This window comes from Trachymyrmex septentrionalis, unplaced genomic scaffold, assembly GCF_001594115.1.
Source record: "Trachymyrmex septentrionalis isolate Tsep2-gDNA-1 unplaced genomic scaffold, Tsep1.0 scaffold126, whole genome shotgun sequence".
Lineage (NCBI taxonomy): Eukaryota > Metazoa > Arthropoda > Insecta > Hymenoptera > Formicidae > Trachymyrmex > Trachymyrmex septentrionalis.
Window position 1 is genome coordinate 592,872 of NW_017304395.1, and position 23,061 is coordinate 615,932.

Here is a 23,061-nt window from a genome sequence, read left to right on the forward strand (position 1 = left end):
TATATATATACTACTATTTTATTTGAATATCTCATTCACGCATGTTATACATACACATAAAGGACCCCGCTATAAAGTTTCATATGAAAAAATAATCCTGGTTAAATTGCTTCATTTTGAGATATATTATATTTTTTATAATTCTAAACACATATTTCCTTTGCCATATTTACATAAAATCAACAAATAAAAAGAATAAAAGATATAGAGCTTTCAAGTCACAGAACCTAAGTGCTGCTATATTTTCTTAAGATAACTTGATGCTTTATTTTATGTATATATTTTATATATTTAATAGGTATATTTTATTATATAATTTGGATCAAAGCTGTTGATTGAGCCTACTTATAGTCATAATATAAGAATATAAGGTATTCCATTCCCAAGGATATGCAATCATCTTGAACATGATGGCTGCTCTTTGAGTAATTAAAACGTTACCCCACATTATAAAAAGGAACCTAAGGTCTATTCGCGTTGCTTGAAATCTCCAAACATTTTTTAACTTAATGAGATAGATATATATAATATTTGGGCGTTGTAAAGAGAAAAAGCAAAGACACTGAGTGTAAAAAGTACAAACAACGCGAACAGACCTCTGATTGTTACCATGTGCATTCTACTAACTTTGGGGCAAGTATTTGATTGATTGTTCTGATTTAATCTGCCGCCACATTATATGCATAATAAAATATCTCATATTCTTATATAATACTATGCTTATGGTTAGAACTTGATCGGTTCAGCCGTAATTGAGATAATCTTGATCCAAAATAATCCATCGGTTTGCAAAAAGATGTACGGCCGGTCTCATCGCTGCACGTGTTTAGCGCCAATATTTTCTGACACATCTATTCTTGACTGTATGCGTATGTGCATGTGCGCGCACATATGTGCATATGGCACAATGTAAACACACAATATCAATATACAATATACGCAAACGTTTCGAGCCTTGTTTTGGGTCAGTGCATTACAGACACTTGCAGTAATGAGAAATAAGATGATGCGGATTTCTTTCCACAATCGAGTTAGAAGTTCGAACAAAAATCGTTAAAGTAGCAGTGGGCAAAATTTAAAAGTTTGTGATCAGGTAAAAAATACAAGTTCAAATTGAAAGTTAGAAAAAAAATTGTTCGAATAAATTAAGTATAAATGTAGATAAACCTAAAAAATCCTAAATTATTATATAAACTATTAACAATTACATTCTAGATTTTTAAAAAGTCAAGTGGAAGAAAAAGAAAAAGTATAAGAGATCGAGCGGATGAATACCTACATAATATATTTAATATTGGGTATTGATATTAATATTTTTTAATTTCTATTATTTTTACTCACTAATACTTGCATCACTTATATTGGCAATCTATTTTTTCGATTCATTCTTGTATAATTCTTGTTTAATTGTAATTTTGATAACGTTATTTTAATACTTTTAATATTATGTAAAATGGCTAACAGAATTATATATATTAAATAAAAAATATTATATAATTTTCATTAAAAAAGACATTAACAATTTTGCTACATAAAAAATAATTTAAAACTACATAGTTTAATCAATATTTACATCAAATTTTCTCCTAACTTCGGTCTAACAATAAGTTATTTTTTCCATAATATTCATTTATCTTTTTAATTAAATGTGATTTTTATAAAATAGGATTTCTTGTGCGTATGCATATATATTACAAAATATAAATTTTCTTATGTAAGTAATCCATGCATAGCATTTTAATGTTTTCATAGTACTTACATGATAAAGGGAAACATGACGTCAGGAAGTTGTAATGCACGGTCTCTAATTACAAGCGTAAGTTGTTAGATGAACTGACGTGATGCATTTCAATGTCAGATGTCATTGTAACCGTGAGTTTAACTACATTAGAAGTGTATACTGCAGAAGAAACACACAAACACAAATATAACAAATACATATACTATATTATAAAACACAAATTTTATTATTACTCTCTTTATAAATGCGAAGTTATAATTCACAGACACATTATATATTTATAGACTTTTTAAAATAAAAATTATTAAATTATCATAATTTATATTATCCATTTATTCATAATTAATTAATTACTTAATTGATGGATTTAAGTTTTCAGTGCTTTGGATATTGTAAAAATCGAATTTCTTTAAAAACATAATGTATAATTTATATAAATCAAATATGGTGAGAAAATGTTTCCTCTTTCAAAATAAGTATGTATATATATATAAGTATAAACAATAATTAAAAAATATTAAATTTATAAATATAGATATAAATATAATTTTATAAACAAAGAGATACGACTTAAAAAGGTGGGACAATTTCCACATAGTTTCACGTGAAATCCGTAATCTAGAATCCATATTATTATATGTGCGCGATAAAGGTTGTATTTAATTATAGTTTTATCATATCAAATGACAAATGATAAAGATATCGTATTATACTGTTGATAAGAAACATAACTTCAATTCAACATTGATTTAGATTACGTTAAAATTTATCTTATGCAGTGTTTCAACATTTTGCATTCACAAAATAATACGTTCGACTACACGCGCACTGTTAATTACATTTTCGTGTCACTTAGTATGTTAATATTCCAAGAAGTTACTGAAGGAATGCACGAAAACATTTACTATGTGCAGAGTAATATACTATTCTTTAATTAAATCAAAATATTATCTTATCATTCAAACAGAAAAGTATATAATATATTTCAATACCATCTCAATATAAAATTTTTCAATAAAATAATTATTAATAAAAATAACTTGCTCTTTTATTTATATTTTCGCACTGCTTCCGTGTAAATCTACTAATTACACACGCGAATTATCGCAACGCTTTCAACATAATTATCATTCATTATTTTTCACTATTAATTACCAAAACAAGGGACAATATGAAGCTCGAATGTAAAACTCGAACAATCTTTGTAAACATCTTACTATGAGCTATAACGGGTGCTCCGTCAGCAAAGACGCGACGTGTACTGATCGGACGCATGCGTCGCATCACGTCGCGTCGTGTTGCACGTGGTGGTAATCGTCAGCTGTTGGGCGTCAACAAGTCCCGCTAGAAATGGGAGTAAGAATCGGTTACCACAGGTTACCAACGTATGAGCGGAATCAGTGTTACCAGTATAAGCGATTCTTCGTCAATTGGGTTATTTTAGAGTATTGATCATGTAACTTTTTCCCTAAGACGGAAACGTGAAAAGTAAAAATTTTTATGTAACTTATGTATAATACATATATATACACATAAATACAAAACATTTTCACTTTTTACATTTTCGCTTTAAAAAACGTTACATGATAGAGATATCCAGATTATTTTGCGACAAAAATTTGAAATTTACGTTTTTTTTGGGCAACTGTGCATAGACCAATAAGCATAACAGGCATAATTGGGCTATTTCTATTTGTTTTATTAAAAAACGTTTTCAGTATGGTAATTTATTAATTTTGAAAAAAATAATTTCTATTTTATGTTAATATTCCTAGCAGATCTGAAATTGACTTTGGAGATCTGTGTGATGAGAGTGCAAAACATTTTGATCGGTATTTATAGTCCGTACTTAATTTCAAAATCGTCTTAAACAATGTCTTATGATGCTAATGCGGCTCTTTGATTGATTTTTATATCTTAAGTGGGTTCGCGTTACTTGCACTTTCTGCACTTAGCATCTTTGCTTTCTCTCTCTTCAATATCCGAATATCTATTTCTCATAAATCTCAATTTAGTGCAAACATTTATGGGGATTTTAAACAACACAAACAAGCCTAATAGCTTAAAATCATCTTGAGACTTGAGCAACGTCAATGGATACTACCTCTTGATATGTTAAATATAAGATCTGTTTTTATAGCTAAGCTATAGAATATATACACTTTAGGGGATCAATCGTGTAACTTTTTCTTAGAATAAAAACGAGAGAAGTGAAAATTTTTCGTATGTGTATGTATATGTACATATAACAGTTTTCACTTTTCATGTTTCCACTTTAGAGAAAAAAATTATATAATCAATATCCTAAAATTAAAATTAAAATAGATATGTTTAATATTTATCTAAAGTGAGAAAAAAGTTCTAATGCAGTTTAGTGCAAGAATAAAGCCTCGACTCTTTCTAAAAATTAGAAAAAGACGAAGAATAAAACCAAGATTAAAGTTAATTTAAACTATTAATAGAAACTGGCATTAATCAACTAATTATATTAACTTGTGTTGATAAAAGCAGCCTACGGGTTGGTCTCACCAAAGTCCTCTTTCATCAATTTCTGATTAAATTAATCGACGATCACACACAACTTGCAGAAGTGCCAACAGCAGTTTAAACAGTTTAATGTATTAGAACGTTTCTTTTTTCTTCCTCTTTTGAGACAAACTGTATTTAGTTCTCACGTTGACATTAGTCTTTACAACTATCAGATCCAATTTTGTAGTTGGCAGTTCTGATATTTAATCGATCGACTAATCAGAATTAGTGAGACGTAATTAAGAATCTAGGGAATCTAGAATACGTAGGTGATTTGGACTACGTAAAGCCATGAATTAGGGGACATTATTTCTAGAAATACTGCCAACACTCAGCGGAATTGCAATCTGTTGCCTACAAGTTGTTGGAACAGAGCTAGATCGTTTCGTCAATTTTCTCGAGGAAATAAACAAGAAAGAGAGATTAATACCTTAAAGAAATTTAGATGTGTTTGAAAGGTTTAAAAATTTAAAAAGAATTTTTATTAAGACATTTACTAGGCAAAATTCTTATGAATAAAATAACTATTGTATTATCAAAACTTAATTTAAGTTCTCTTATATTTTTGTGCTCTTTCGTGAACGTATAAGAGTATTGTATAATTTATATATGTAATGATGAAGAAATTTAACGATAAAGTAAACTTTTGTTTATGAAAATTTTCAACAATGAGCACGTTATAATGACAACATTAATCCTATCAAGTAAGTTTGAGAAGTTCAAACAACAGTGCGATGAGAGTGCAACAAATTGAAGGAGAGACTTCACAACAAAGAGACTCAGTGAAGGAATACTTATAAATAGATTTAAAAGAAGGAAGATATAGAAAGAGTATGGAGAAAAGAAAAAGAACGAAGAGCAGGAAAAGTACACACGCGCACACAAAGCTAGATTGAAAATAAGAAAAAAAGCAGAGAAGAGAGAAGGTAAGATAAGAAGAAAAGGAGAGAATATGAGAGAACATAAAGAGAAATGAAGGACAGAAAATAGACGGGGACGATGTAAGAAGACAAAAGAAAAGGAAAGACAAGGACAAGATAAATGTGAAGGCTAATAGAGATTCTTACGCAACTCGTTTCGTAGCAAACGCTACAGAGTTTGTATATATAGGTGTACAGTATATGGTTAGAAAGGATATCATTCTTGTGCAAATTGAAGGTTCACTTTCACCTGCCTATCGAATTAGAACATTTATTTCTCAATGCTGTAAAATTATTTTTACATATTTCTCAATACTGTAAAATTATTTTTACGCATTTTCGTTTATTGAACACTTTCATACAAAAATACAAATTAACACAAGCAAAGAAAAGTGAATTGTATACATAGTTGAGTCAACTACATATATTTCAGCGCTTTTAATTTTATTAAATCAATTAGGACAAAAATAAAAGATGAAATCTTTCTTTTGAACATAAGCTAATTCATTATTCCATCTATGACGTATATATTGGCGTATTAAATTCACTAATAAAAACCAGTAATCATTAGCAAACGTGAAGAATGTTGACTATTAAATTATTTACTTGATAACTTTATTTCTATAAATATTTTTATGCGAAAATAAATATTGAATGATAATATTGAATATTTCCTTATTAATACATTATAATGATCTTAATCTGCTTCTTTCCTATAATATGAAGATTGATACAAAAGAAAACAGGTTACAATATTAAATGAATAACAATTAATAGTAAGAAAATAATATTTTTTAATATGTTTTAGATAACGAATATTTATGCATAATTAGATAGTTACAGTAATAATTTCTACGATAAAATTCGAGTATATTTTCCGATCTTCCCAATTAGAACCTCCGCCTTACTATCGTATACTTTTGCAATAATCGATTTTGCAGTAATGCATAAGCAAATAACATTTTAGCCTATATATAGATGATGATGGGATCTAATAGGATTCCGTGGTTTGCGTAGATTCCGCTAAAAGCCTCCAAACCAGTGGGCTACTATTGCATTATCTGACGCATTATTATGCAACCCACAGTAAGTAGGGGACAGAACCGTGTAGATTTTGTTTATCGCTTTATGTACTGCTGATACTACATATATGCCACGTTCAGAAATTTATAATCCAAGAAATAAATATCATTATCTTTCTATGTGATTGTTATGGAAATATTATCTTCACGCTTTCACAATCGCTCGAAAAATTGAAACGTTAACGTATATTATATATATATTTTTATTATATAAGTATATACACATGAATATTAATTTAAGTTTATACAAATATATATTATTTATACACATTGTATATTTAAAAAATACAGATTTACGCGTATGTATATACATTTATATTTTTTATTATGTAAAATATAATATAAGTATATACAACGTGTATTAATTTAATTATGAATTCTATCTTCCTCACCCGAAACTTTGATTTATTTGTCCCTTTGAGCTGCTCGAATTGTCAAATGCCGTAATTGTTTATAAAGACCATATTTTTCGATTTTAACATGGCCGCTATTAAGGAACAAATTGTCCTGAATTTATAAAAAACAAAGGAGATTCGAGTTTTTGACTTCTTCTCTAAAATTCGTTTTCGAAAGAAATATGGTGCAAATTTCGAAGAAAGAAACTTTAAGAAATAATAAAATATTCTTAAAAATACATTTTCTTATTTTGGATTTATATTTTATAAAATGACAAAATATTAATTATTTACGCTTTTTTTTTATATACAAGTTAAATTATAACAAAGAATGTTATATATACTTATTCTGATAATTGAACAATGCGCATTATTATATCGATCATGCCGACGCTAATATAGTTTGACGGCTAATATAGTTATCATTACAGTTATCTTATTATTAGACGATAATAGTATGTCGGAAGTGCATCTCGAACGTGTCAAAATGTATGGACAGAATAAGGGAGAATCGTTGGTAATAAACCTTAAAAGGTGTCAATTCATAATCGCTAAGGTCATCATGAGATAAATTTGTTTCTCACACCTTGCTAAGCACATCGGTACTTTTGTTTATAAAAATACTTATGAATTTACTTTGATTCAAAATAAAAATACTATACAAGCCAACACAAAAGCTAGATTGTAAGAACGTTTCGATTGTAAGAGTATTTCCATTTCTTTCTATTGCTCTAATTCCTCGCAAAAATAAAAAATTATTTATAGAATATTCAGTCACATTAAAAAGATGTAATTCTGAATACATCAATCTCGATAATTAGATACATGCGATTTGCAGAAGAAATTTCTATTACTATTATTAAATTAATTATACCATTTGTGAGAGAATTTTATTGTAATTTATTATTATAATAACATTTTATATTATTGAAATAGTATTTTATTATTATAATTTTAATAATAATTCTATAATTATTTTAACTTTATTATTATAATTTATCATTATAAAATTTAATTAACATTATAATAATTTATTTTATCATTATTATTTAATATAATTTAAAATTTTTTATAATTTAAAAATTATAATTTATATTTACGTTATAATTTAAAATTATAACTTTTGGCGACTATAAAAAATGTTTATTAAATTAAATGAAAAATATTATTATTACTTATTTCTTTTATTTTGCTTTTACATTTTCAATAAGTCTATACCTTGATATAAAATCTAACGTACTATTTTCAAGAAATAAGATATATTATAACGCAGTGATTATTTTTGGCTTATCAGAAGAGAGTTTAATTCCCAATTTTCTGGAACGTTCTTTAACCGGACACTCGGCTCAATACTGCAATAGTAAATACGTCGAAATAGTGGTCACATTAAGGATGAGATCGCGTTAGAAATTTTGTCTCAACAATTGTTAAGAGTCAGAAAAGCGAGAGAGTGGTGCAGAGATGATAGGCGAACAAGGATAAAATCCTTAATTGAAACTGACATGGCTACGGCCGGTGTCAGATTGCAATTTCGTGCGATGGGACCAGTTAAACTCACGAACACGACATAATTACCGAAGTTGCCAGCAGCTTGTGGAACATCGTTGTTACCGGTGCAAGACAATGCCCGGATGCTACCTCTTACAACTTCCGGGTCATTCGTCTGCCTCCTCTTTATCCCTATCCTTCCCATCCGTCGGTCTGTCAGCTCTTGCCACCGCGAGTAGATCGTAATGCAGCAGTCTGGATTAATTTTGATGAAATTTGAATGAAGAAGCAGAAGTGACCAACTCTGCGAAAGTTGACTTTGCGAAAGCTGTTTAGGGATCATCGCTTATAATTAATCCACGGAAATCTTACGAATTTCAATTAACATTATCGTGTTAGCTGCGAATAATAAGTTGTCCGAAAATCCGAATTATTAATTTTACGTTCTTTGTTTCTTAGGTGAATCTTATTGTAGGTTTTAACCGTAATTTTATGCCAATTGACCAATGTAGGTAACATCAATGCGCAATACGAGTATCACTAAAATTGCAATATTCCTATAACAGAGAATTTTTTCAGAGAACGTTCTTCACATTTGTCAAAACTGTAAAATATTATTTTTGACATAAGTATACGACAAGAAGTTTAGTAAATCTCTCTATTATCAAGCATAGCTTTGATTTATTTGAACAATATTGTATTTGTTCAACAGTATTTTGAATTGGCTTATAATTTGTTTCTACGTCTGGCAAACCCTTGTCGATTATCAACCGCGTTTTATTTCCGACGCGGCCTCCAAGATTCAAAGGAACGGTCATTTTTAGCGCAAATCGGAATTTAGGACGCGAGTCCGCATTTGGCAGCACAAAAAACAAAAGCCTCGAAAAGATCATGCACTTTCGTCGCGGCAATCAGGTTAATGGAGTATCATCTGGCCTGTTTTATCTTCCATATCGAGATATCGTTTTAACAGTCGTTCCAAGCATTCTCAATAATGAAGAACGTTATGCACTGAAACTCTTTTGATGGTGTAGCTCATTACATCAATTAATCTGTTTATGGAATAAAATATAATTATGCCTTTATGTAAATTGCTAATGCGCTCCATTTTATTTCTACTAATCTAGAAAAATATAACTCTTAATGATATGACACATTTCAAGAGGTGAAGAAAAGAGAGACAGAGAAGGGAGAGAATTAAAATTATTCTCAGTCAAATCTAAAGGAATCATGAGGAGTGAAGAAAATGCTACATTAAACCAAAATCTCTTGAGCTTTCCATCGACCCCATAAATAACATTTATCCCTCAATTAGGAGGCTCTTCCATTCTAATTCGTGAGCTTTATTATACAAGCGCATTATTACTTGAGCATGTGCATTGCGGAAGCTAACCCATTTTACCCCGTTCTTCCTTCCCTATCCGGCGCTTCGCTTTCTCTATAATCCTCGGGTTACATTCGCAAGCTCTCAACACATGCTACAGCTTTTGCCTGTTCTTAAGCTCGCCGTAATCAATATTTCTTTTTTCTTATTATACCTCCTTTTACATCAAAATTTGCGGCTAATCAGCGGGAGGGAACCTCTTTCGCTTTGAAATTTGATATATCGTATGCTTTTCGGAAAAAAAGAGAAAAGAATTAGAATTTTTTTGCTTCAGACATTACTACGTCTTTTTAATAAGGCGGCTTTTATTAGAGTTAAAATATTTCTAACATTTGCAAGACAAGTATTTTGCTTTCTAAGTGTATAAAATTGTATGTAATATAATATATACTTATACTATTATATATTATATATATTTTTATATAAAAACTTTTTATTAAGAACTACTAATAAAACACCGAGGAGGTAACCACTAGCTGAAATGTTCTACCGATTACATGATTTCATTTGATTTTATATAATTTCATCTGATTACAAATGATTTCATCTGATTACAAGTGATTTCATATAATTACACATGATTTCACATGATATATCATTTATTCTTCTTTAATATTTAATGAACAATAGGAAAAAATTAATACATATGTGCATCATGTATGAAACGGAACGCACTCCGAGCGACGTGAGATCGGCACGTGCGAGAAGGAGAGAACACAATTGGACTTTTCATTCTCTCTCTAACGTTCCACTGTTAGAAAGAGAAAATCTAATTGTGTTTCCTCCTCGCACGAGGTGGAACGTTTTCCTCCAGCCACCGATATCCTTGTTTGGCATATGGCAATGCTCGGTTTATTTATACTATGTCTGTGTAACCTCGCAAACGCAATAAAGTAGTAAGCCTTAAGCCTTAAGAATTGATCATAGTCTATTATTCTTTTCACATTCGACTGTGATTGATCAATTTCTTAAGGCTTAATACTCTAGTGTGTTTGCGGATTAAAGCCTCTCTGAAATGGCATCATTGCAGCTGAGATTACTACATATTGCGTAAAGACTGCTGTATACAAAATTCCGCAACAGTGACCGTAAGACGTAAACTTAAACCGATAAGTTAATTAGGATATTGTTTTAGGTCTACTAACGGAAATGGTCTACTAACGGTAATCTAACGAAAATGGAAATAACAATAAATTTATCCATAACCTCGCAATAAGGCAATAAAATTTCTATTCGCCTAGGTTGAAACTCGCCTTATGGATAAGTTTACTGCTATTTTTATTTCCATTAGAGTACGTAATACTCTAAAGTATTATTCTGATTGGCTTAGCGATTTAAGTTCACGTCTTAAGATTACTGTTATAGAAATTTTATCTGTTGCAGACCCAAGCGCTGAGTCATATGTATGTACGCAATCGCGTTTGTGTTCATAAGTCTTGAACAGTCCCATAACATAGGGGTACGTTTACTTTTTATACTCACGCACTGTAAGCTTTATTCTATCCTTTTTCCGTAAGTAGCAAGTAATAAAAATAGAATAAAGCTTACAGCGCGTGAGCATAAAAAGTAAACGCACGCTAGATGTAATAAACCTTAAACCATAAGAAATCAACGAATCATGGTTGATTATTCTCCTTACACTCGACTGTGATTGACTAATATTCTCTTATGGCTCAAAGCTTATTATAATACATTTATTACATTTTAGGACTATTCTATGCGTTTGATGCACAAATTTGGAACGCATCCCTAGAGTTCTATATGTATATACAAAAAAGTGCAACCGAATATATATCGCGTCACTTGTGTATAAAATCGTTGCATATATTGTTCTCCTACTTTAGAATAATTACATAGGCCTGCATGGTTTTGTAGATTGGGATTTAATAATGTTTTCTTACTTAATTTTTCGCGCTGAATCCGAATCCAGCTTCAGAATTGCTCTATCACATCAAGATTTCGAGATATCTTAACCCAAAACTTCCAAAAAAGCCATTTTCGGCCATATTTGAAATTCAATTAAAAATTGAGAAAATTTTTGTCGTCTAATCCATCAACGGTATCATTTACTACTATACAGTTCCTTCAAAATCCATTTTCCATCTCAAAGCGATTTTTTTTTCCGCAGATATACCAATTCGAAGTTCAATAAATTGTACATCGTAAGAGCCTAATCTTTAACAAAGGAATCGTCGGAGCCGTTCCTCACCGATTTTGATGGGCTTTAGATATATTGTAGAGTATAAAAAAATATTAAACTCATATTTTTTTTATCAGCGTATCTCAAGGTTTAGGGGATAAAAACTAATGAGTGGGGATAAGGGAAAGTTAAAAAATTTGATATTTAAAAAAAGTGAATACATCATTATATAAAGCACAAAATACCATAAAACTTTTGTATTAAACATTTTTTAATATATCGCATAGTTTAGAAGATATTTGCTAAAAACGATAAAATCCATTTTTTTTGATAGGATGTTTCACCCCCTAAACCTTGTAATACACTGATAAAAAAAAATATGGCTCTAATATTTTTTTTATACTCTACAACATATCCGAAGTCCATCAAAATAAGTGAGGGACAGTTCCGACGGTTCAAAACACCGCATTGAAAAAAATGGATTTTATCGTTTTTAGTAAATATCTTCGAAACTATGCGATATATTAAAAAATATTTAATACAAAAGTTTTATAGTATTTTGTGCTTTATATAATGGTATTCACTTTTTTTAAATATTAAATTTTTTAACCTTCCTCCATTCCTACTCATTAATTTTTATCTTCTAAACCTTGAGATACGCTGATAAAAAAAAATATGAGTTTAATATTTTTTTATACTCTACAACACATCCAATTACATAGGGATTTCATAAAGATTTCATAATGATTTTGGGAATCCTGTCCTATGACTTCATTAAGTGGTTACCCCGTATAATACGTTCCTGTACTCTGGAGCTTATTGCATTCAATCTTATTAAAATTTCGACTTATTAAAATTTCAACGTAGGACTTCAAAAATTTTCAATAATCAAAAATTTTTTGAAAATTTTTTCAGTAGTTCTGATTGAAGTTCTGGAGAGTTCTCGACAAGTTCTGTCAAAAACTATTAGGGCTTAATGTAATTAGATGACTATATAAGAAGATACTTTTTCTTATAACCAATTTTTTAAATTTGTTTTAAATACATATCTCGTTTATTTTTGGGTTTGTGTTGGTTTTAATTACTAAGAATTCTTCGAAATAGATAAAATAACAATTAACATGTCACAGAATTATTGTAGCAAAAAATAAAAATAAAAGATTTTTTATTTTTTTATTTTATTATGGATTAAAATTGTTTTTTATGTATCAGGATGTATTTCTAAATATTTATAAAATAGAGCTATTAAGTCAGTATTCAATCTTAAATTTTGATAAAAAGTTAGCACCCCATTTTTTTTAAATTATTTAAAATTAAATGATAATTAAAAACTCTTGTTATTAAATATATAGGACTCTTTGTCTCGTCAAAAGGAAACGGGAACTCTAATCAGAACTATGGAATTTTAATATTAGAGTGCTCACTTCACAGACACAATTTTTTATATATAACCTGAGTCAAATAAGTCTCAGCACTAAGGCCCACTTTTAAATTTATTACTTTAAAGCGCGCTTACTTTACGCTTGCAGTATATGCTTAAAAGATGTGTCATAGGAAGTAAATAAAAAGAGATTAAAGAATTGAAATCGATTACAACACGTTTGTTTAACACAAAAAAAACTTGTGTGTATGATCCATTTTTATAACAATTCGCTGCAAAGTTTACCAGTACATATCATTTCATAGTTTATTATATAATACATTATAATATATGTATTATATAATTTCCTAGTTGGAAAATAACAAATAATTTATAATTTTAATTAACAATTTTTTTAGAGAACTGGAAAGGATATGGGCAGTAGGAGTCAAGCGCAGAAGACGTCGCGCAAAAATATATCTATGAAGTATGAAACTTCTTTATTCACTAAAACGCGCTTACTTGTTTCAACTCACTTTTGAACCCTCCTCAGAGACAACACAAATTAACATAAATAAACTGTTAATAAAAATTATCCTATCATGGTCAGCTCCCATAAGAAATTGATTTCGGAGATGATATTCATCAGGAGACAGACGCACGGACTCAACTTGCAGATGAAGGGGCTTCCCAAGGCCTACCTCCCGATCATAGACAAGCTATAAAGGCTTGAGCTGTTGTGACGTCTAGCCAATCAGTGTCGTTTGTAAGCAGTAATGAATCTTTCTGGCGTGATTTTTGATTATTTTCCAACTTTCATTTTCATGGAATTGATTAATGTTTTAATGAAATTTTTCATTTGTAAGCTTCAATAATACTAGCTAAAATTAAAAGTGACTCACTGTGTCTGATACTGACTGGCCAAAATATCGAGAATCGATTTTTGAATAATTTATAGTAATGTTATATATAGTTTGTGATTTGTGATAAAGGTAAGTGTCCTTATTTTCGGGATGATTAACTATAATCTTCTTTTTGATAAATTAGTTTTTCACATTCTCTATTTCGATATTTCTATTATTTCCTTTTTTTCGTTCATTTTTCTTTTTTCTTTTTCTTTCACTCTTTTTGGCGTTCAAATTCTCGAGATAGGGGAGCTCACCATGATAGGATAATTTTTATTCACAGTTTATTTATGTTTGTGTTGTTTCTGAGGAAAGCTCAAAAGTGAGCTGAACCATGTAAGCGCGTTTTAGTGAATAAAAAAATTTCACACTTCCTAGATATATTATTTGTGGAATGTTTTCTACGCTTTACCCCTACTGCTCGTATCCCTCCTTTTCAATTTTTTGAATTATAAGGAGTCTTGGTTAATTTGATTTGTAATACGAATCAATTTTTTTAAATAAGTATTTTTTTTTTTTTAATAATAATAGAGTATACGGGCAATGAGAGCGTTAATATAACGCGGGAATTGGTGTATAATTCATATAATAATAAAATAATATTCACATAATATATTAATAATCTGCAATGACTGTCGACTTTTGACATAACTTTTAACATAACGAATTTTCAACATTTGCGGATTATATTGTCAAGACGTCGGTGAAAATTATCCGCAACTTTACTTATGATGGTTTAAAGTAAACCGAAACGTCCAAAAAAGTTTGTATTAACAGTCATTGTAGATTATTAATATATTATGTGAATATTATTTGACTATTATGTTGCGCATCAATTCCTGCGCTATATTAACACTTTCATTGCTCATATACTCTATTATTATTTTTAATTTCGAGAATCCTATTAATATTTAAATTTTATTTTTTTTTTAACAATGTAGGTACTTATTCAATAAGATTCACTTATGTGATTATTATTATAGCTATTGTTATTTGTTCGTTACGTGTGGGCCAGAGAATGATTTTCAATATTGCTATCTTTTAAGAAGCTAAAATTGTATTCAAATTGATAGAAATTTCCAAAAGTTAAAGAGTTAATTACAGACAAAATTAAAGATAATTGTAATGCTTAAAAGTAACGTAAAAGAATTTTACTAAAGAATTTTTCCTAAAAAATTTCCTTTTTATGATTAATAATCATTTTAAAACTGATTTAGAAAGATAATGTTTATTTTTTTAATGTATTTAACATAAACGATTTTGTTTCCAATCATATTGTTTATACACGTTCGTCTACAATACGTAACTCTCCATACATATCGATTATTGCGAAAAATATTGCTAAGATCTCGGTAGTTTAAAGGCTTAGAATGCTCGCACGGAATGCAAGAGATCCAGGTTCGACTCCCAGCCGAAGCAATATTTTTCACAATAAGTTTATTATAGTTTTTTAAGATTTGGAAAAATTTGGGGGGATTATTAATATTTCAGATTAATTGCGTTGAAAGTCCGACAATCATATCGGCACGTAATTATCATTTCTGAAATTAATTTTTTTAAATGAACATATATATAATAGTTCAACATCTTAACATTCAGACCGTAGTGGCGCTTCGTATTTAAAGTAGTTTATTTTTTGTTATTAATTTATTTTTTATATGAACTTTATTATATTCATATGTCAAACTTCAATGTCAGAGTTTAAACAATTTTTTTTTTCATTTATTTACAAATATTTTATATAAACAGTATATTTTTTTTTTATGAGTAAATGAAATAAAGATTTGATTTTTATTTAATTTATTCCAATATTTTTATAAATAGAATATTTTTTTAATAAACTTAATTAGATAGGTCTTATTTGGCTCAGATATCTTAACATATATAAGATAAGAGGAAAGTACATGGTCTCTGAAACATTTAAAAAAATATAAGCTTAATAGAAAATTGTTTCAGTATAAAAGTGTAAGATTTAAAAAGATTTATTTATTGATATCACCAGTTTGACCTTGGGTGGCATCGCCAAGGTCAGAACAAGTTCACCTTGAATTTTTTTAAATAGAACCTATTTCTTATTGCATATTCTTGTAGTCTTTTTTCAGATCTTTTCAAAGCATTATAATATCCATTATTTTATCCATTTTAAATAACCAATCAAACGTTTTATGATAAGATATCTAGCCCACGAAAACAAAATCGGAAGATGATCCAACTAACAAAGGCAAGAAGGATAGTTTAGCCTACAAACTGCTTACTTAAATTAGATAAAATTATGGTGCGTTAAAAAGAATGGCTGTATAAATATGTAAAAAAAAAGGGTAATTTAGATAAAGGGTAATTTAATAAAAATAAGTTTATTTTAAAAATTTAAGACGATCTTGTCCTGATTTTGACAATGCGACTCAAGGTTAAACTAATAAGAATAGATCTTTTTAAACGCTACAACTTTTATCTAAAAGTTTTCTATAAAACTTATATTGTATTTTACGAGATATTTCGAGGGTCTTGGTATTTTGTGTGTATATGTTTTATTATCATATATTACTTGTCTCATTGATATATGAGGTCTGGCTATTAAATAACGAGACTGTGCGCGCAGAAGGCGTCCTAAGGAGTAGGGTGGGAAACGAATGCAGCGTTGGATAGCTGGAAATTTCTACTATTCCAGTACGAAAACACGTTTTTGTCGCAGTAGTAGTATTTTTTCTATAGAAGTTAGAAACGAACTTGTTTTTTTCTCGTGCCGATAACAATGTGTGACGAAAAACACGAGCAACGGATCAATGTGAAATTTCTCGTTAAATTAAAAAAAACTCCGACTGAGTGCTATAAGTTGTTGAAAGAGGCCTATGGTGAGAATTCTCTATCTCGTGCGCGTGTTTTCGAATGGTATAAACGGTTTTCTGAAGGCCGAGAGAGCACCGAAGATGACCAACGTCCAGGTCGACCTGTCTCTGTTTCAACTCCGCAAACAGTGACCAAAATCAATGAAATTGTGCGCGGAGATCGTCGTATGAGCATTCGGATGATTGCTGAGACTGTAAACGCCGATAAAGAAACTGTCAGAAAAATTTTACATGACGAATTAAACATGAAGAAAGTCTGTGCGAAGTTGGTCCCAAAAAATTTGACCCCTGACCAAAAGCTCGTCCGTCAACAGATCTGCTCAGATTTTCTTGAGAGGTTAGATGAAGAGCCTGAATTGATGGAAAACATCATCACTTGCGATGAAACCTGGATATTCCAATACGATGTTGAAACTAAGCGGCAATCCATGCACTGGAAAACTCCTGCATCGCCAAGAATGAAAAAAGCAAGGATGTCGAAATCAAAATTTAAAGCCATGCTAATCGTTTTTTTCGACATCAACGGCATCGTGATGACTGAATGGGTTCCAGAGGGTCAAACTGTAAACCAAACTTACTATTTGACAGTTTTGGCAACACTGCGAGAGCGAGTTCGTAAGAAACGGCCGGAGTTGTGGAAAAACAAGTCGTGGATCTTACACCAGGACAACGCACCTGCCCATAACGCGCTGTCTGTGAAGCGTTATTTAGCCGCTTGAGGCACTCCAGTGCTCGAATACGCGCCGTACTCGCCTGATTTAGCACCCTGTGACTTTTTCCTGTTTCCGAAGATCAAGTCTGCCTTAAAAGGAACCCGGTTCGAGTCGATGGAAAAGGTGAAGCGAAAATCGGCGGAGCTCCTAAATGCTCTTACAAAAGAAGACTTCCAGCATTGCTTTGACCAATGGAAAAAACGAATGGAACGGTGTGTAGCGAGGAGAGGGGAGTACATTGAAGGGGAGCATTCAATTGTAGAATAATTTTTAAAATAAAACTCTTTTTCATAGGCAGTCTCATTATTTAATAGCCAGACCTCGTATTATCGTATCTGTATTTCATTCTCTGATGAACGTTACAGCAACAGTACTGCTGGTACTTTATGCTCACCAATGGTGTATTTATTCCGTTTCTTGCCTATTTTAATCAGTGTATTTCTATTAATACACAATAAATTAAATTAGATTAAATTACTTAACTCATTCGAATAGAAAACATCATCCTCTCATTTTAATGCACGTATATAGTCTTAGTCACATTCTGAATGTTCTTTACGTAATTATAATCCTAGATCTCATAAAACGCATTTGGATTCAACTTCAAATATTCTCGAATCTCGTTGAACGGTCTCTGGAATTCATAATGCTCGTGCAAGTACTCACCATGAAGAAGTCTGCGTAGGTATCGCTGGTAGTGTTCCAGGTGGCAAAGACCTCCTCATCTGGCAGCAGGCTCTGCCATTGGTGGATACGTCTCCGCAACAGGCGGCTGGATTCGTGCACACGTGACGGCCGACACCGATGTTAGCGGTTGTTGTGATCGTCGTAGTGCCGGCGGTGCCGACGGTGCCGGCAGCACCTGTAGCTGCACCAAATTCGATTGCGGAAGCACGCACTTTGGGTCTCAGCAATGGCGACGTGGCGAACGTCTCGCGCTGATTAGACGTCGTGCTGCTGGAGCTGCTGGACCCAGGACTGCCGCCCAACCGACTGGACGTCGCGTATGCAAATCCACGGAACCGGAAATGCGTCTGATACGGATAACCGGAGGGCGGCGGTAGCCGATAATGGTGATGAAAGCCAAGGTCGCGACGCATGTATGGATCCCCTGGATCGCTCGCGGGTACATATCGATCGGTTGGTGTATGCGCTGCAGGCGGCACATATCTATCTACATATCTGAACAATCATAGAAAATAGGCTTTCAGGTTTCACTCAAATGGAAATGGACAGAAGTTTAGGACAAGACGTGAAAAATTTTTAATAGAAAATAAACCGTTTTTAGAAAATAAAATGATGTAAATTGTAGGTTATATTAAAATACATTAAAATAATTGATTGAATAATTTTTAATATCGATATCGCAAAATTATTATTATATATAACTTAATTTATAATTTATTTATAATATATGTAAGTTTTCAAAAATTAAGTTGCATAACATCTTTTATAATGCAGTTAGAGAAAACCAAATAAATAACTACAGTTTTATTGAGAAAGGAGAGAGTGACTGAAAATTTCTAAAATTAATTTTATTTTTCTTATTGTTAAAATTGTCATAGTAAGATCATCAATATAATTCTTTTAAAAAAGAAAAAATAGAATTTCTAATTCTAAGATATATTTTTAAGGTTATACATATATATAGCGATCCCTTATCATGTTGCCTATCCAATTCTTACCTATCCGGATAGAGCACTTCGGGAGGCGGTTGGGGCACGTAACGTTCAACTGGGGTGTGCGCAGTTGGGGGTACGTAGCTCACGTTAGACGAGCCGTAAGTGCGATCGGTAGAGGACGTCGCGACGGTGGTACAAGATATGGGTGTTATGCGGCCGGTGAACCTGTCCTTAGGCTTCGGCAGGGACAGGTACTTGTCCGTGACGCTGCGTGCTGGCGAATAGCGATCAGCAGGAGTGTGAAAACGATCAGTTCCGGAAGAAGTCTGAAATCGGTCGCCACTACTGCCTGTAGTAAAGTATCGATCTTGGCCAAACTGGTGATCATTCTGACTGCCGACCGAGTAGCGATCATAGTTGCTCTGAACCGACTTCGAGACCAAATATTTGTCAACGGTACTCTTCGTATTCTGATAACCGCCATTGCCGCTGCGGTGGACGTTCGACGCTTCCGACGTTGGCGAAATTGACGCAAAGCGCTCATTGGAGGCCGAAGATTGAGTGCCGGTGGTCGTTGTATAGGGCGAATGATAGGGCCTGGAGCCTAAGTTTCGAATGGAAAATGATACTGATAATATTTAAAATTGAGAATGAAAGTTTATTGAAACATAGAAATTTCAAGCCAAACGTAGAAACTGTACAAACATACATATACTAGTATATAATTGATGTCTTTTTAATTTTTTTAATTTATCTGTTTATTATCCTTGAAAAAACTTCAACAGTGTATTGTAATATTACTATGGTACCAAGTTTTTACGGAATATACTATGGTATTTCTGTGGTTTACTAAGTTTTTGTGTGAAGAGTAAAAGTTTTAAAATTTGAAGAATAACTAGAGTTCTTGAGAATATTTAAGTGATCAAATATCAATAATTCACAAAACTAAGAATCCAAATATTAGTAGAACAAAAAATAAATCAAGATGCGCAAAGCACATTTTCTATTTTTAGCTCAACTAAAGCAAAACGCACACTTATCGGTCTCTGACGAGGAGGACGACGAAGAAGATGTCGGTGCCAACAGACGTTCAGTAGAGGAAACGATGTATCGCGGCGTCTCGGCATTGGATAGCCTGCCGTCGTGTGCGGGTGATGATCCAGCCAGGTATCGATCACTAGAGAACCTATCAATCGATCGCGATTGACTGCAACGCTGTAGAGCGAGATCGTTAAAACGATCGTTACTGGACACGTATCGCGTCTGACTGCCAACTTCCGAGAAACCTGAGTATCGACCGAAGTCAGTAGACGCTGGAGAGCCAATGGATCGATCAGTATACTTCTGGCAAACCGTCTCGACTCCTCTGTCGGTGTAGAGGCGTCGATTTTGCTCAGTATTGCTCGAGGAAGTCTGAAGTGATGAGCGGTCTGACGATGAATAGCGCTGATGCGCGCTCTCAGGATTAGGCGAATTCGAGAGGAACCTGCAGACATTTCAAATGGAAGAGACATGAAGTACATTTCGGAACCGAGCACAATTTATAATTCATTGTGAATTATGTAGCAAATCCAATAATTGTTCGACATTAAATATACGTACATAATATGAATCCAATATCTAAATACACAATTGATTACTGCAGTAATTCACAAATCCGCAAAATTATTGCTCAGAATCAACTTAAGTTGACTTCAACTTACCTCTCAGTGGTCGTCGCCATCGCCGAATACCGTTCGTGATGTGCTGGTGGGTCTTGTCGTGGATACCTATCGTGAATGGGTGACTCACCCAAATACCTTTCCGATTTGTCAACAAATCTTTCAGGCACCGGAGCGTGTATTGGCGAGGAGGATAATATCCTATCAGCGGAAATGGCGGCGTAGCGAGTATCTTTAGCGTAGACCGCGCTGCCCTGGAGTCCAGCCTGAAGTCCTCCCAGGATCGGAGAGGATCCCGAGAGCAGACGATCAGGTGGTCCAGCGTAGCGTTGTTGATCCTTAGCGTCGCTTGTATCTGACTGCTGATTGGCCAGCAGCCGTTCGGCGGAAGCAAAGCGCTCCTTGGTGGGCATCGACGATGCTGTAGCGGCATTGTCGGCACCATACTTGGGCCCCGGAGAATTGGGGGGCAAAATGCGATCAGCAGAAGGGTAACCAGCCAAGCTCTGGCTCGAGGCGTACTTCTCGCTCGGACTGGGTGACAATGGTGGTGGTGGGACGAAGCGGTCGTTCGCCGGTGCTGGGGACGGCGGCGATGGGAACGTCTCCGAAACGAAAGAGCTCGTGAGCGCATTCGTGTTCGCATACTCGCTGGACCCGCTTGTACTTGTGTCAAAGCGCAACTCCGGGTTGCAGACCGAATAACGATCGTTCGAGGCCCGTTGTTCGCCGTGTAACGTGCTGACATCGTTGAATCGCGTGAAACGATCAGCACTTGCGTGTGCACCGCCATAGTGTCCCTGCAACGAGGACTGACCAAATGTCGAAGTCTGATAATGTCCGAAACGTTCGCAACTCGACTGTCGACCATCGGCGGTGCACTTGGTAAAATCGACCGACAATTTATCAGATGATTTCTCGTGCCGCTCGCCCCCCATTCGATTCCCCACGTGCTCGCCGCTTTGAGCCTGATAATGTCCGAAACGTTCACAACTCGGCTGACGATCCTCTCCACACTTTGAGTAATCAATACAAGACTTATCCACCGTCTTCTCGTGTCGGTCAACCCCCATCCATCCTCCCACATGTTCGCCGCTTTGGGTCTGATAATGTCCAAAGCGCTCACAACTCGACGGACGACTCTCTCCGCACTTGGAGAAATCAATTGTAGGCTTCTCCACGGATTTCTCGTGTCGATCAACCATTCGGGCCCCGACATGCTCGTTGCTTTGGGTCTGTTGGTCCGACTGGTGACGTTCTTGACCCGATTGGCTTGCTGTACTCGTAACCGAACGCAAGTCAGACGATTGTTGCTGTATTTGCTGCTTAAAGCAATCACCGAAATTGTTGGAACCAATCTGAGTCCCCACGCCGCCGGAACTCGGCGTGCTCGATCCGGAAAGCGGGGTTGATGAGGATCCGTATTGTGCGATCGGGTGCTGGTGCAACAGGAGACGATCTCTTCGGCCATAGTCGTCGTCTGTCGGCATCCTGGTGGCCCGGGGCCCACTGTCAGGACATCTGCAATAAAAGCCGTGATTACAAAACGATGCTAGTCATCAAATACAAATGTAATGTAAATATGGATTATAGTAATGTATATATAAATGTAACATATGAGTTCTCCTTCACTCGTAGCGTTCAATTCTCCAATCAAACTCTTGTAAAACTATTCCTATAAGAATGTATCTGTATTACAGCTGGCATGTTGCTCACAAATCCTAGCATGTGTTGCTGTCAAAATTATAGCAACTGAGACTGTATTTGTTGATAAATTGATGTTTTCACAATATGATAACTTTAGGCAGTAACTTATCAGCAACTTATATTGTAAAAAAACGAAATCATCATCTATCAAATACGCAGCAATTAACAATATAGCAAGTTGATAGTATTTCATATTTTTTTTTATTAAGGTTTACAGCGCAGCAAATAAACGTGCTGTTATGTATCGTACTATCAAAACTTTTTTTGTTTTTATCTCCAATTTTGAGAACTTACTTTCCAAGTATTATTTTATCATTACATTAGAACATAATAAAGAAACAATGATAATTATGCTGAAAAGGACTTTTTCCAAATTTCGACATTTTTTTCAGCTACAGTGATGATAATACCATAATCTTTATCATGACTCAAATAGTGATAATAAGTCGGAGGTCGAAAAATATATAGTCTACCTATTTTTTTAATTATTTATTCTACTTTATCTTTATCGCACATTTTATGGGCACATGACTTTTCATGCGAAGCGACCCCCCCCCCCCCCCCCTAC

General features: G+C 33.1%; 1 protein-coding gene across 3 annotated transcripts in view; it reads right to left on the reverse strand.

Moving 5' to 3' along the window:
* LOC108756382 (inactive rhomboid protein 1) overlaps positions 1-23,061 on the reverse strand; it is a 210,125-nt gene that overhangs the window by 104,953 nt on the left and 82,111 nt on the right. For all 3 annotated transcript variants that reach the window (XM_018500139.1, XM_018500137.1, XM_018500138.1), the window contains exons 3-6: positions 20,829-22,307; positions 20,160-20,611; positions 19,189-19,729; positions 18,170-18,685 (exon numbers count right to left, since the gene is read on the reverse strand). In XM_018500139.1, the coding sequence (XP_018355641.1) occupies positions 18,170-18,685; positions 19,189-19,729; positions 20,160-20,611; positions 20,829-22,276 (2,957 nt within the window). In that variant the 5' untranslated portion in view covers positions 22,277-22,307. The remainder of the gene's footprint in view (positions 1-18,169; positions 18,686-19,188; positions 19,730-20,159; positions 20,612-20,828; positions 22,308-23,061) is intronic.